This window comes from Typopeltis vanoorti, chromosome 4 (genome assembly GCF_054136105.1).
Source record: "Typopeltis vanoorti isolate ZY-2024b chromosome 4, IOZ_Tvanoo_1.0, whole genome shotgun sequence".
NCBI classification, from domain to species: domain Eukaryota; kingdom Metazoa; phylum Arthropoda; class Arachnida; order Uropygi; family Thelyphonidae; genus Typopeltis; species Typopeltis vanoorti.
The window spans coordinates 101,666,005-101,681,147 of NC_143552.1; the positions used below are offsets into that span (position 1 = coordinate 101,666,005).

Below are 15,143 nucleotides of genomic sequence, written 5' to 3' on the forward strand. Positions count from 1 at the left end.
ACCAAACACATTCTTTTGCAGGCCGTCATTCTTCCTTCAAACGCACTCCATGTCCAAAAACTCGCAACCAAACCCTCTACATAGCCTGAGACCTAAATTCAGTGTACTAACATATCTTGGTAGTTGACTAACCATTTCCACTCCCTTAATCTTCAACTAAAGTTTGATTCATCAATTCTTGCATATTCTCTCTCATACAGTAGTTACGACATCGATTTAAGTATTTTCTGGGAGCGTTCATCGCAACATACAGGCGACGAAATTCTATAGTTGAAATATCGACTTCGGGATGCAGAATAAGTATATAACAACATAGAGGGCTGAACTATTACTTGTCAGCGTTCCAATTGTAGCAGTTCTAAAAGATTTATTACAGTAATAAGTTATTGATTGTTATTTTATTTTCAAAAAGGAATGGAAGTAAAAAAGTATTCAGTACATGAAAGAGCTCTGCATTACGGATTTCTATCTGTATTCAATAGATCGGTCATTTCTGATGGCGGCGTACCACAAACATGTCATTTAAGCCAGAATACAGTTGAATACTTAGTAGTAATGATAGAGCATCTACTGAGCGAAGCAATTATTAGTGGTAAAAGCAATGTGCGTGGACTAAAGGTGTAATGCCTGACTACAGACACAATAATTAGTTTTTGTGGAGTAATGTTAAGGGACTGTAGTTTGTTCGACCAATGCATCGAAAGAAGTCGAGATATATTTAAATTGATTCAGTAAGATACGTTTATCACATATATTCTCATATAAACAGCGATGACCAGCTGGTATATTATTATTATTATTATTATTACGGGCAACTCCAAGGAGTCCTAAGACTAATCGAGGGAGGCCCTAAACATCATATCAAGAACAACTATTCAGCACTCGCACGGTAAATACCAGAGCCATTTCTTTCACTCGGTGATCGATGAAAAAAAAAAAAAAATGCTTCTATAATCTAAATCTTATTCGTCCACTGGCCATCGCTGTTGTCAAGGCGTTTATTATTTTGCTACAAATACAAATTATTGGTTGAATGTGTATATTATTCTGTCTGCCTGTATATCTTGGTGAAGATTATAGTTTCCTAAAAGGAAACCTCTCGCCTACTGGAAAATAAGCTGCTTAACCCTTCAGTTACGCAGCTTATTTTGAACTCGTCTATTAATGTAGACTCGTCTAAAATATTTTGAACTCGTCTAAAAATGTAATGCAAGACTATAATAATTTTTTAATTTCCTGTAGGTTCCTACTTTGTTTACTAATTATAACTAACAATTCTGGTGTCTGCATAATTAAGCATACCAGTTTTGTCCCTTGCTGTTATCTCACAGAATAAAATAAAGCTCTAACACAATTAAGATTATAATTGCATTTTAGATGTAACTAAAATGACAAAGTTTTACTTTCTAGCATTTTTATGAAAGATGGGCATATGACATGGAAATAAAAAGAACGGTGTCATAATTTAATACATTGTTAGTCTGAAAACATTGTAAAAGATGAGCTGAAAAATACAGAAATCCTATAGATATTTATGAATAACTGTAAACTTTCTTTAAGCTTTCCAACTCGAGCATCAGCACAATGAGATAAGGCAGGGATTTGGGAATTATATGTACAAGTCTTTCATAAAAAGTGTGAAACCTTTTATGAAAGGGAACTGAGAAATTAGTTATAGTAGTTGCTGTGAATAGGCATCTCCATTGTCCAAGGTGTAACAGTGCTATAATTCCAAAGTGCTCCAATTAATGGCTACCTTCACCTTGAAAACTTAAGAGTCAGTATAGTGAATTTCAAGAACTGAAATTCAAAAGCATGTCACATGCATAATGTGTATCATGTGCTGAGTATCACTGAAAGTGATCTTACTGATTACTTATCCTTATGAGAACTGCCTAAATGTGCTGTTGTGATGGTATAAAATTTTTATTATATTTATTTTTCAGTGACATGAGAAATGTTACTTCCAGTGAGGACAGACATGTGGCATATTATGCATGGCTAGTGATTTCATCAATATTTTAATTATAAGAGGGGATTGGTTTTCCTGTCTTGTACCTGAAATATATTACAAGGTATATTTTGGCCAAAAATTATTCTCATTATTGAAACTTGGTTTACATTTGCTGAAACCTTCATTTACAGGGATAGAATATAAGGAGTATAGTATTTTCAAGCAGGATGGAGAAAAGAATTGAAGGAAGGATGCTACTGATGATAGTAGATGAATTGCAGCCAGTTCACCTGCTTTCATCATTAGCAGGAAAGAGATGCACAAGGCAGTGCATTCAAGTCTATCTGGTGCAAGATAGAGGCCAATGGGACAAATTTTATAGTTGGTTGCTGCTATAGTGTGTGTGTGTGGAGGAGAGAGTACCAAGAAAAGATATGAATGAGATGCATTGCAAATTAGCAGAGCAAATAATTATTATGGGGACTTAAACTATGGGGAGATACACTGGAAGAAGGAAAAATCATGTGGTGAGAAGGAAATTAATTTATACAGCTATTAAGAGATGATTATTTGAAATTGCATGTGATCCAGCATTTTCTAACTTTGGGTTTGCTGAATCAGGTGATAGCATCAAGCGATTTGTCCATAACCAAAGTAGTAACCACATTGCCTGCAGCTGAAAAGTATGATCATAAAGTCTTGACTTAGAATGTTTTGAATTATGGAGATAGCTTGAAGCAGCTCCATGGCATATGACTCTGAAAGATGGGATGTCAGCAGTGTATGGAAAATAGTCAAAGGGTGCTTGAAGAAAGCATTATCAGATTTATACACCTAGTGTCAGGAGGATGAATCATATGGGAGGTAGGTGAACAATGTTATTGAACAGGAGCTGCAAAAAAATAAAATGGTGTATGTGTTTGAGTGAGTGGGGGGGGGGGGTCATAAGGAGAAAGGTCATCAGCAAACTCTTACCAGTTGCAGGTAAGAAAGATGACTAGCATAGCAAAGAAGGCAAAATCAGATTATGAGGTGAAATCAATTGAGCAGTGTGGGATATTTGCATTAAAAATGCTGAAGGAAACTATTGCTTTCCACTTTATATAAAAACTGACCTAGTAACGTTTGTTTTATATGGGATTCTCAGTCTGAAGAGTGATTTGAAACTGTTGATGTGATTTTAGTAATTCATTGAGTAAAGCATGTTGAGATTTTAATATAGAAAGTAAATTTGTTCTGAAGTGATGAAACTATTGATATTATTTTAGTAGCTTATTCAAGGGAGCTGTTGTGACTTTCACATCAAAAGTGAAATTAAGTTGCCTGAAATATTTTAGATGAAGACAAGATATGAACCCCCCCCCCCCCCCCCCCGATATTTCTGGATTTTGGAATATAGAAGAATTATACTGGTTTATGTTGCTGTTATATAAGAAGCAATTTACATTAATTTTTTTCTCTTACATATATGAATCCTAAGTGAATGAATATATACATCCAGAAGTTTTGTATATAAAGGATAACTGTTAGATCATGTTGTGATGCAAAGTATATATTGGCACATGCATAGTTAAGTTATATTATTATTATTTGGTAACCTCCATGTAGTCAACACACTCATCGTGGGATGCCCATTCAACCAGCAACATGTCTATCATAATGATCTTTGAAGTTATTTACACTACTTGCACTCACAATATCCTATAGCTCTCGGGAATCACGGCTGCTGAACGCAAGGCAAATGAGGTAGTGCTCAGGTGGATACAGCACTACTTCGTTTGCCTGAACTAGGCCAGAGGAGATCATGTCATGGGTCTCATGTATTGACGATCACTGCAGATGCTCAGTCATAGGTCATATGCAGTGTGTAGTGTCTATTCTCAAATTGTCTACTCAACTCCCCCCCCCCAAGATTATATCCTGAATGAACCACTGATGTAGCCTTATATCTCTGTATACCAAAGTGTAACACCTTGCATTTATTAACATTAAAACTGCAACACCACCCATTTGTCCAAACTAAAAGTGTATTCAATCAGGTGTCCAAAACAAAAGGGCAGAGTGTGTTGCTTTGGTGATACACTTGGCCTCAGATTGTAGGTATTATTAGTGAGAGATATCAGGGCAGATGCTAAATGATATCTAGTGCAAAGAGTATTTTTAGGAAGGATAGACTGGATAGTATTGGAAGAGTGTACTGCTTGTGATATTGGATGATTTGAGTCTAGCTATGGTTGAAAGCTATGAGTATGTACTAATAATTTTTCATGTGATGGGTTACCTTTGGAGCAGTCTGGTGTGAGATGGAATCTAATAAGATCAAATATATAGTGGAGTGTTGTTACAGACCCAGTGGATTGTTTGTTAGTGAAAAGAAAATGCATTACCAAATAAACGCAATGGATACAAAATGAGTTATCATCATGGCGACTTTAATTATCTGAACAGTGATTGAGTAGTTGTGAAATCTAGTGAGAAGAATGAATCCACATTTATTGAGATATTGTGAGACTTCCTCAAGCAAGTATATACTGTTATATACTTGCTTGAGGAACTTGAGGCAAAAGAGTGTACCAACAAACACAATCATAATCTGGGATTGGATTACAGACTTCTGAGTAGAATTACTGACTGGCTGTCAGATATATAATTAGATATACCCCCCCCCCCCATATACAATCAGAAAGTTGTATATGGGGGGGGAAGTATCCCAAAAGAGAGAGGTCACTAATGGTTTACCACAGAGATCAGTTTTGTGACCATTCAATTTGTATGTTAGTGATATTGAGATGGTTTTAACTAGTGATATGCAGCTGTTTGCAGATGATGCAAAACTGGAGAGTGCAGAGTCAAGTGGATGTTATGGTCTTACAAGAGGACTTGAATAGATTGCATAAATGGGCAGGTAAGTGGAACTGTCAGTTCAGTGTCAAAGTGTAAGATTTTGAGATTTGGAGGAAGTAGAGGAGATGAGAGATCTAGGAGTGATGCTGGGCAAGGACCTGAAATTCAGGAGCCACATTGCATAAGTTGTGAAGATTGGATAATGGCAATGATGCAGAGGACCCTGACATGCAGAAATAGAGAGGTTATGATGCCATTTTGTAAGGCATTGATCAGGCCTCGTATGGATTATTGTGCACAGATTTGGTCACCAGGTTTTCATGGTGACAAGGATTTGTTGGAAAGGGTCCAGAAAAGATTCACAAAGGTGGTCAGTGGTCTTTGGAATGTGGAATATGAGGACAGATTGAGAGAATGTAAGTTGCAGAGCCTTGTAAATAGGAGGAAGGGGAGAGGATATGATTGAGACATATAAGCTAGTCAGGGGTTGTTATCAGGTTGACATGAAAGAGATTTTTCATAGAATGGAAGAGAGGTAGGTAGAACAAGAGGCCATCACTGGAAACTGTATAAGGAAGGTGTGAGCAGAGGAGTGAGGAGCAGGTGGTTGGTGAGTGGAATGCATTGCCTGTGTGTTGTGAATGTTGACATATTGAATCAGTTTAAAGCATGGTTGGATGAGCATTGTGCAATAGTGTGTACCTCCCATGATGAATTTCTGACTCCATGGAGGTCATTGTTAATAATAATAATGATAATAAGGATTGTGATTATCATGAAAATTATAAGGAGTAAGTTAGAAGAATTACAATTATTGTACCGAAATCTAAGTCTGAGTGTGAAAAGATAGGCTTGAGTGATCAGGAATGCAGCTGATATGGTACTTGCAGAATCATAGACTGGAATTGTTGTGGGCATGTGAAAATGGCTGTCATTTCAATGCTAGTAAATGTAAATTCTTGCATTTTGTTATAATGAGATATCCAATGTCATATTATATTGATGGAGTATGCTAAAAGAAACTTATCAGGCTAGTGATCTTGGAGTTTTAGCAGATAGGAAGTTGCAGTTGAAGGGCCACATAGCAAAAGATTGCAAATACAACTCAGGATAATTGCAATGCCAAAACTAACCTTAAAAACAGACCTGACCCATGTACAAAACTCACTTGGACTATTGTACATGGGTCAGGTCTGGTTTCATAATATGCTTCGTGATGTCCACTGATATGAGTAGGTTAGTAGGACAAAATATAATGTTGGTTGCTGCTATGGACCAGAGGGTCCACGGGATGATGTAGATGCCATGCATCAGCAAATTAGCACAATGAGTGTGTAGACCAAGCAGTTATTATTTGTTTGTGGGAAGTCTTCAACTATGGAGACATAGACCAGCGGTTTGAGAGTGTTGAATTGATAATAGCATCAAACGTATTTGTAACCAAGGTAGACATTCTGCTTTCAATCAGGGAGAGGGCCATGCATTCTTGTTCTGTGAAGTTGCTAAACATCTGGAATTCTGTCAAGAAAAGGTTTGTGTTGAATGTAAAGCTGAAAATTATAACAGATTTAGGAGGCAACCTGGAACAGTGCCATGGCTTGAGACTCTATGACAAAATAATGTCAGTAATGCATGGGAAGTGGTCAAGGATTGTCGAGAGAAGTAGTATCAGAGTGCATGCCAGTAGGTCAAGAAGATAAACCAAGTGGGATGTGGGTAAGCGGATGAGTAGAGATATAAAGCAATAACAAAACAACAACAAAAAAAAAACACTGTGAGGGAATATAAAGAAAAAGTTTATCAGCATACTCATGAGCAGTATAAAATTCAAGCAAGAAAGGCCAAATTGGATCATGAGAGAAAACAGGCCAAAGTAAATCCAAAAGAGTTTTTTCATTGTTTCAAGTAAGGGGAAGAATGACTGTGGAAGGATAATGGTGAGAAGCAAGTGAAATAGTCGCTAAACATGTGGAATTCAAAGGGTTTGTCTTGAACCATAAAGCTGATAATTATGACAGATTTAGGGGCTACATGGAGTGCCGTGGCTTGAGACGCGACAAGGAAATAATGACAGATTGATAATGTGTTTACTATTTGGTCACATGGTCCAGACACATTGAATAATTTTTAGTGAATTTAAATAACCAACACCTTAAAATCCACTTCACAGCGGAACAGGAAGCTTATGACTGTTTGCCTGTCCTGGATACACTAATCACACAGCTGCCTGATGGTTCATTATCTTTTTCTGTTTATAGAAAACTCACACATGCAGGGTGATATTTGCACAAACACCATCATCCAGCTCAACAGTAGGGTATCCTATAAACATTAATTCGCAGAGCTAAAACTATCTGTTTCAATGAACAATGCTCTAAATGCTTAACTTGCTCACTTGCATCATACACTCTTAGCCAATGGCTATAATCCTCATTCTAAAATATACTAAATGCTCCCCAGAAATCCCCTCCATTGCCTATCTTACAAGACTAAATCAAAACTGTTATCATCCCACACATTCAAGTCACATCTGAAAAGATATTTAGAGGGCTTAATAAATATTAGCTATGCACCATATTTAAATCATATGTCATATTGGCAACTCTCTTCTTTATCACATCCAGGAGTTTATGAAGTGCCCTATTCTTGTGATAAAAGTTGGATGATGGCTTACTATGGACAGACAAGAAGAACTGTTGACATCTGCCTTGGTTAACATAAAAAATATATCCAGCATTATCGTTATGGCAAGTCGGTTCTAGCAGCCCATGCTTTGGATATCCCCTTCACACAGAATCAAATGGAAGAAAATAAAAGTGCTACACAGACGTCATTATTATTATTATTATTCAGGCCTCCATGGAGTCAAAAGACTCATCGTGGGAGGTCCTTCCTAAGAACATAAAGTCTGTTGAGACTCATCTACGGGAGGTCCCCCCCCCCTAAGAAACACAAAGTCTATCATACCACTCTTTAAACTCATTGACCGTTCTCGCTCTCACCACTCTATCAGGCAGTGCATTCCACTGTTCAACCACCCTCCATGCAAAAGAAACCACTCCTCACCCTCTTGCTCACAGTTTCCTTTTGTAACTTCCAGGGATGGCCTCTTGTCATCACTCCTTCCTGCTGTTCAACCAAGCTAAAGAACTCCGCAGTGTCAACCATGTAACAACCTCTCAACAGTTTAAAAGTCTCAATCATATCACCTCTCCTTCATCTATCCACCAAACTCTGCAGTCCACATTCCCTCAGCCGATCCTCATAACCAAAATTGTACAGTCCTGAAACCATCTTTGTCATCTGCCTTTGTACCCTTTCCACAGTTAATTTATCCCCTTCAAATCCTGAGGACCAAATCTGAGAACAATAGTCTAAGTGTGGTCTGATCAGAGACTTATACAACGGAATGATAACCCTTTTATCTCTGCAAGTCAGTGTCCTTCTCATAATTGCAGCAATCTCTGTGTTATCTTCACCACCTTTGCAATATGTCCCCTAAATTTCAGGTTTCTATCAATCATCAACCCCCAGATCTCTTGTCTCCCCTACTTCCTCCAGTATAACTCCTCCCATAGAGTATGCAGCATCCCATTGATGTTTCCCAAACCTCAAGATCCTACATTTTGCTGCATTAAACTGACCCCCCCCCATTCATTTGCCCATCTATCTAGCTTATTCAAATCCTCTTGCAGGGCTACTGCATCTGCACTATTACTAATAATCCTTTCCTGCTTCGCATCATCCTCAAACAACTGAATATCCCCTTGCAATCCACTGGCAATGTCATTGATAAGGTTAAATAATATAGCTCCTAATACTGAGCCCTATGGGACCCCACTTGTAACCCTCTGCCTCCTTGAAACTGTTCCACCATACACAACTCTCTGATACCTATCAGACAGCCAATCCTGAATCCAGTTGACCAATCTGACATCCAGACCCATGTGCTGCAACTTAAATATCAGCTTTTCATGTGGTCATAAGTACTGTTGCCAAATGAAAATTACTAAAAACAGCTAAATCTTTATAAAAAATAAAAAAATAAATAATAAAAGAGCTAAAAAAGATTTAAAAATAAAAATTTGTAGCTAAAATTTTAGAAGTAGTAGCTGATGAAGTGACTTTTCAATTACTTTATTCAAGATGAAGTGATACTTGCTAAGTGGCTAAAGACATCTTCCAAATGGTCTTCTTTGCTTAATTCACCCATGTTTTCACTTTGATTTTCAACTTTATTATGTGTGGGCATCGTTCTAATATTTCTCTGTGTAGATGCTGGTAAATGATAGGCTGTACAGCACTTGTTATGCCTGAGGCTGTCAGCAGCATTGACAATTCCATCTTGTTTCTTAATTTAGTTTTAATTACATTCATGGAACTAAAAGTTCGTTCACTTTCCACATTAGAATTTGGCAGTATTAATAAATTTATTACACACTGAGCAATTTCTTTAAATGAATTCATTCCAGATGCATCTTTGTATTCTTGTACTTAAGCCCAGAATAGCTCACTGTTTTCTGTATTTTTCCATTTATTTAAGTGGATAGTATTGTACTGGTATTCAGCAGCAGCAACATTTTTCTGTTTTCAGCATTATTTCTAAGATGGGGGTAACAGGTTCTTTTATATGTTTTTGGGTATTGTCAACAGAAAAAGAAGACCTCATTCTTAAAATATTCAAGCGTTCAGGTAACCTTTGCTTAAGCTGTTGGAAAAGAACAAGAAGAAACTGTCTTGCTCTACTTCTAAGATTTCGCTCATCATTTTGCATTATTTTCTTTTGTATCATCAACTCTGAAATGTTTCTTTCAAATCTGTAACCAAGATTTGGATCGGGATCCAAATAGTCATCAATCTCTGACTCTAGAGCAGTGGTTCTTAACCTTTTCACGGAATACTTTTGACTATAAGAAACATTTGGGGAACACCAAAAGTGAGGGTCATAGAACTAACAATAAAAATATTCATGGACCTGCCTTTTATAAAAATGAACTTATTTTAATGCAATACTTGAGCTTGTCGGCTTTTGCAGATTTCAGCAATATCAGGTTTAATATGTGATACAACTACCATCATCTCTCTCTTTGTCTATATTAGTAAGTCTTTCATGCTTTTCAGTTCTTATATTGGTGAGTATTGAGAAACAGAGCTCACACAAATATGATGATATTCGGCTTGGACAAAAATCCAAAATTCCTCAAGAAGAAACAAGTCACTTTCTTTCCTTTAAGGAAAGAAAGTACTTGTATTAATTATTGGATACTTGTATTAACGCTATTTAAGTAATTAGTGCTATTTCAGCAGAGCAAATATCATTTTGAAGACATTTTACAAAAGCATCCCTACCTTCATTTAAAAAAGGCCAATAATTCATTCTTAAGTTCTAAAATTCGGAAGAGCACTTTATCGCTGGATAACCATCTTATTTCAGTGTGCAAAAGCAAAGATTCGTACTTGGTTTCCATAGATATGCAAAGTTTTTTAAAAAGGCTTGCTTTTAAAGGTCTTGACTTCATGTAATTTACCATATTTACACCTTGGTCTAGTACAAGTTTTAATATTGCTGATAATGTTTTCGAAACGAGGGATTCTCTGTGCAAAAAACAGTGTGTAGATATAATATTTGGGTTTATTTTCTTTGCAAGGGTAACAAATCCTTTAATAGAGCCTACCATTGTCCTAAACGATATTCTATTGGTTTAGAAGTCAATGCACATAGCTGTTTTCCGTTGCTAGGACCAATTATACTCAGAACTGTGTCATGTGACATCTTTCACTGGCGGAACACCGGTTAAAAATCACTGCTCTAGAGGGTCGACTGTGGATGATGGTAGCACTAACATATTAGCAATAGAGCGAATCAAACGAGAAAGGTCTTCAAATAATCTCATCTTATCAGCACTGTTAGATTCAAAAGTTTTGTTAACTTGCTGAACTTGAACTAGGACAGGATGCAAAAATAAAAGGTACAACAGATCTCTTTCATCTTTGTACATCTCCCACAAAATTTGAGCTTTGTAACATTTCTCAGTCACATTCACGACTTCAAAGTGAGTTTTTAATTCCAACCACTGGCTAAGAATTCTGTCTACTGCAGGTTCAATGGAGAGCCACCTTGGTGCACAGTTGCTTTCAATTTTCAGAGGAGCATCATTTTCGTTGATAGTTTGATACAGCTCTTTGTACTGCTTGTCTTGAAGAAGAATGTAAAAACCACTTATATACGTTTTGGCAACTAAAAATTCTAATTTTCTTGAGAGAGATTCTGCACAAGTGTGAGACATTGCCAGTTGTAATGAATGGCATATACATCTAATTAAAATTAAGGAGGGAATATATGCCTTCAGTTGTTCATAAATGCCATTATTGACACCCACCATAACACTGACATTGTCTGTACCAATTGCAATGAGATTTTTAATGTTCCGTTTCTTGGTCAAGAGCTCTTTTTTCAGTGCAGCCACAATACCACTAGCGTCACACTTTTCTACAACCACCATGCTGAGAAATATGCATAATTTTGTTGAATTTCTTGCTATAAAAAATGATGGCCATTCCTAAAATCTTATTCACTGTGATATCATTCGATTCGTCTATTATCAAACTGAAATTTCCGTCTTCAATATCTACAATTAGATTTTCTTCAAAAAAGCTCACTTAGAATATTCTTTACAATTGCAAAGCACTTGGTTTGGTGCATTTTTGCCTTTGGCATAATTTGACTGTCTGGGATGATATTTTTGCAGAGATCTACTAGATGATCGCAACTGTTCAGTGATGAGTGACAACAAAGAAATAATGCTTAACTGCCTGCAGAGTTTGCTGTCTCATCAGACTTCTTCACAAGCATATTTGTAACAGGACAGCAGCAAGATGTTTCTTAGTTTAACTATGCTTTACAAGCTGACAATATTTAGCAGCTATAGTATATGATATCTGCACAATGTTACTGGCTGGATGGGTGAAGCAAGTATGCTTTTCATATCCCCCTTTATCTGTAAAAGAAAATTTGTGGAGAGGGTGTATTATAAGCTTTATGCTCATCCTCTGGGAGCAATGGGATTAGCTGTGTTCAGCTGGGAGTAGAATTGACTTGGGTCTTTTGTATTTGCAGTACTCTGCTTCATTGTAATTGACAGCTTGTGAGATCAGCGAATTAGAGTGCGATCTTGACTTGAAGAATTTTCCTGCTAGATCATGGAGAAGGTAAGGGATGTATGGAATGCCAGTTTCTTGGTGAATCTGTGTGTTTCTGATAAACCACGGGGCATCCAGAATCATCCGTAAGCACTTGTTTTGAATTCTCTGCAGTTTTGAAATGTTTGATAGTGAAGTATGACTCCATGCTTAAGAAGCATAAGTAATAACCAGATGGCAGTTTGTTTTGTAAGTTTAGTTTGCTACTGCAGTTGATCAAGGGATGGAGTTGAGCTATTGCTTTGGATTAGATCCTATGAGTTTGATGTGGCTGTGGAATTGGAGTTTTTTTGTCTAGTTGCACTCCTATATATTTGGTGTGAGTATCATATATGTTTCAAACATGCGATGACTGATGTCATTGTATACAGTTATGATGCTTACATCACGTACAGTACAGTTATGATGCTACAAGTTAGTCTGTTGCACAGTGTTCTGGTTGGTAGTTACAATAGTGAGTGGGAGGTTTTTAGAGACTGTTCTATGGAAGCCCAAAGAGCTGGATGTCTTCTTTACTTTGGACCTTCCTTCTAGAGATTGATATGGCTGAGCTTTTGTGGGTTTACTTGGAACCTTCAGTCAGTGAACCACTTTTCCAGTGTATTGATACTGACCTAAAGTCTTCTGATTGCCAGATGAGGGACTGAGAGACCTTGCTAGAAAGCAGTGCTGTGATGGTTGTTCTCAAATTTTGGGGGATGTCTGTCATGTAGAATGAGAACAGTAGAGGGGGCCAGAAGAGAACTCTGAGGTACACCAGCTAGAATTTCATGTCTAGATGAGATAATGCCATTTAATTTGACTTGCATGTATCTTTTGCTGAGGTATGACTTGATTAGTATTACTGACTTAATTGGCGTGTGTTTTTTTCTATAAGCTTGAAGAGAAGGCCTTGATACCATACCTTGGCAACATCCAAGAACACCGGGGCAGTATGGAGGTGTCAGTTGAATCCGTGGATGATGTGTTCGACTAGCCAGTAGATTTGTTGTACTGTGTTCTCATTATTCTAAGCTTATCCACTGTTGTTTCTAGTCTTGCAAGGATGACTTTTTCAGTGACTTTTCCAAGGCTGGAAAGAAGACTGATGGGTCTGTAACTTTGTGAGAGTTGGAGGTTATTTCCTAACTTTTTCAGAGGTATGGTATCAGCAATTTTTCAAGCTGTGGGAAAGTAATGGAATCTTAAAATTGCATTAGTTATATTACTAGATGAAATATTGGCTTATTGGGAGTAACTTTATTATTCTTTTGGTGATACCATCCGGACCAGGAGCCTTTTTGTTATTCAAGTGAGTTATGATGTTGATTATTTCTACTGGAATAGTGGGGATGATGAGTTCTGAGTTATCCTTAGGATGTCATAAGGATTTCTTGACCTGATAGTGAACTTTGTAGATGAGGTTAATATTTAAGTTTTCGTGGGACGGTCTACACTGCTTTTCCAGATTGTCTATTAGAGCTTCTACTTTTTCTTCATCGGCGTGTGCAATTCCGTGCTTAGTCTGCATGGGGAGGGGGGATTGTCTTTTAGTATGTAGGATTTTTAAAAATTTGCATATGGATTGATCCTCTGGGTTGATTTCTATGAGTTTGGATTCCCATTCATAATTTCTATACTTTTGAAGAGCATCTCTGACCTGTCTATTCAAATTGTTTTGTCTTGAGGGGACTCTTATGTTGTGGTATCTCTTTCTGGCTTTGTTTTTTGTTCTGATTAGGTTCATGATTTCATCAGGGATCCAGCCAGTCAAGTGGATGACTGTGGTTTTTGTGACCGATGCTTTTGCTTTGTTAATTTGCCATGCTAGGTTATTCACAGCTATGGCCTCTTTTTTTTTTTTGTGGATAATTGTTGCTGGGCCAATGCATTGCAGGAAAATTTTGGAGAGTTTATCTCATGCTACAAAAGAGTGTAGGGGTGAGTTGATCTAGCGTACCAAGTTTAAGCTGGATGGGGTTGTGGTATGATGAATGCATGTTTAACGTTTCCAGACGATACTGATATCTGATGTTTCTGAGAATGACGATGTCTAGTACGTCTGAGCTTCCTGATGGGCTGTGATAAGTGGGCTCAGTGGGACCTGCTACAACTGCAGAGTTGAGCGTTGCATAGTTGTACAAAGTTCAGCCATTCTTGTTGATTGTGGAACTACACCAAGCATACACTGTATGGTTGCCGTTGAGATCTCCTGCTATGATGATGGAGTCTGTAGAGCCAATGTTGGAGTCCAAATCAGATGTTAGTATGGGGATGCTAGGAGGATTGTATGCTGCAGAGATTTTTATTTTACTTGCATGTTAGAGTGTATTTCTATGCTGGTTATCTCTAGATTCATGGTTTGTAACTATCTAAGCCACAGTGACATTGTGGCTTAGATAGTTTTTAATAAATACTGCTGTGCCTCTACCTCTGGCATCACATCTGCAAAACTTACAGTGGCCTTTTGTTCTTCACCAGGGAACTTCACACAGGCATTAAACATTCCCATTTGGAACTACTCTCTCCTAAATTTTTGCTTGTACACTTTCTTTGTCTCTTTGCTCATTTTTGAAGAAGGGTATACAACTCTTCACTGCAAATAATTAGAATAAGTCTCTGAAAACTTCCACTCACTATCGTAAGTTGATAGCACCACTACAAGTTAGTCTGTTGCACAGTGTTCTACCAACCAGAACACTGTGCAACAGACTAACTTGTAGCGGTGCTATCAACTTCAAGGTGGCAAAAATGGCAGACTATTGGGCCACGTGACTGACTGATGTCATTGCATGTTTGAAACATGTATGATACTCGCACCAACCGTACAATACAATTCTTTATCAATTGCAAACATCTGGAACACTTTTAAAATAACTACTTTAAGAGTAGATGTTAAGGTTATAAAAAGAACTAAAAAGAAATGAAACAAGTTCTGACTGAGATAGATTTGGAGCTAGGTGCTAAATTAACACATTAATTGCCATGCAAGTTGTATTTAACTCATGCTAAGTTTGAGCCCAGGGCCTCGTGAAGCCTATATAGCTGGCATGTCTCTTTACCTCGGGAGCCACGTGGTGCGCAGGCAACTCACGCCTCCATGCTGTAACATACATGTTACGTGATGGGCGACCCCCCCCCTGGGCAAAACCCTGCAGGTGGTTTA

At 37.5% G+C, this 15,143-nt stretch overlaps 1 protein-coding gene across 2 annotated transcripts in view; it reads left to right on the forward strand.

Annotated features, from left to right (window-relative positions):
- Window positions 1-431: 431 nt before the first annotated feature.
- The window catches only part of LOC150107555 (uncharacterized), a 52,707-nt gene continuing 37,995 nt past the window's right edge, over window positions 432-15,143 (forward strand). For both annotated transcript variants that reach the window (XM_090391382.1, XM_090391381.1), the window contains exon 1: window positions 432-731. In XM_090391382.1, coding sequence (XP_090247508.1) covers window positions 664-731 — 68 coding nt within the window. In that variant the 5' untranslated portion in view covers window positions 432-663. The remainder of the gene's footprint in view (window positions 732-15,143) is intronic.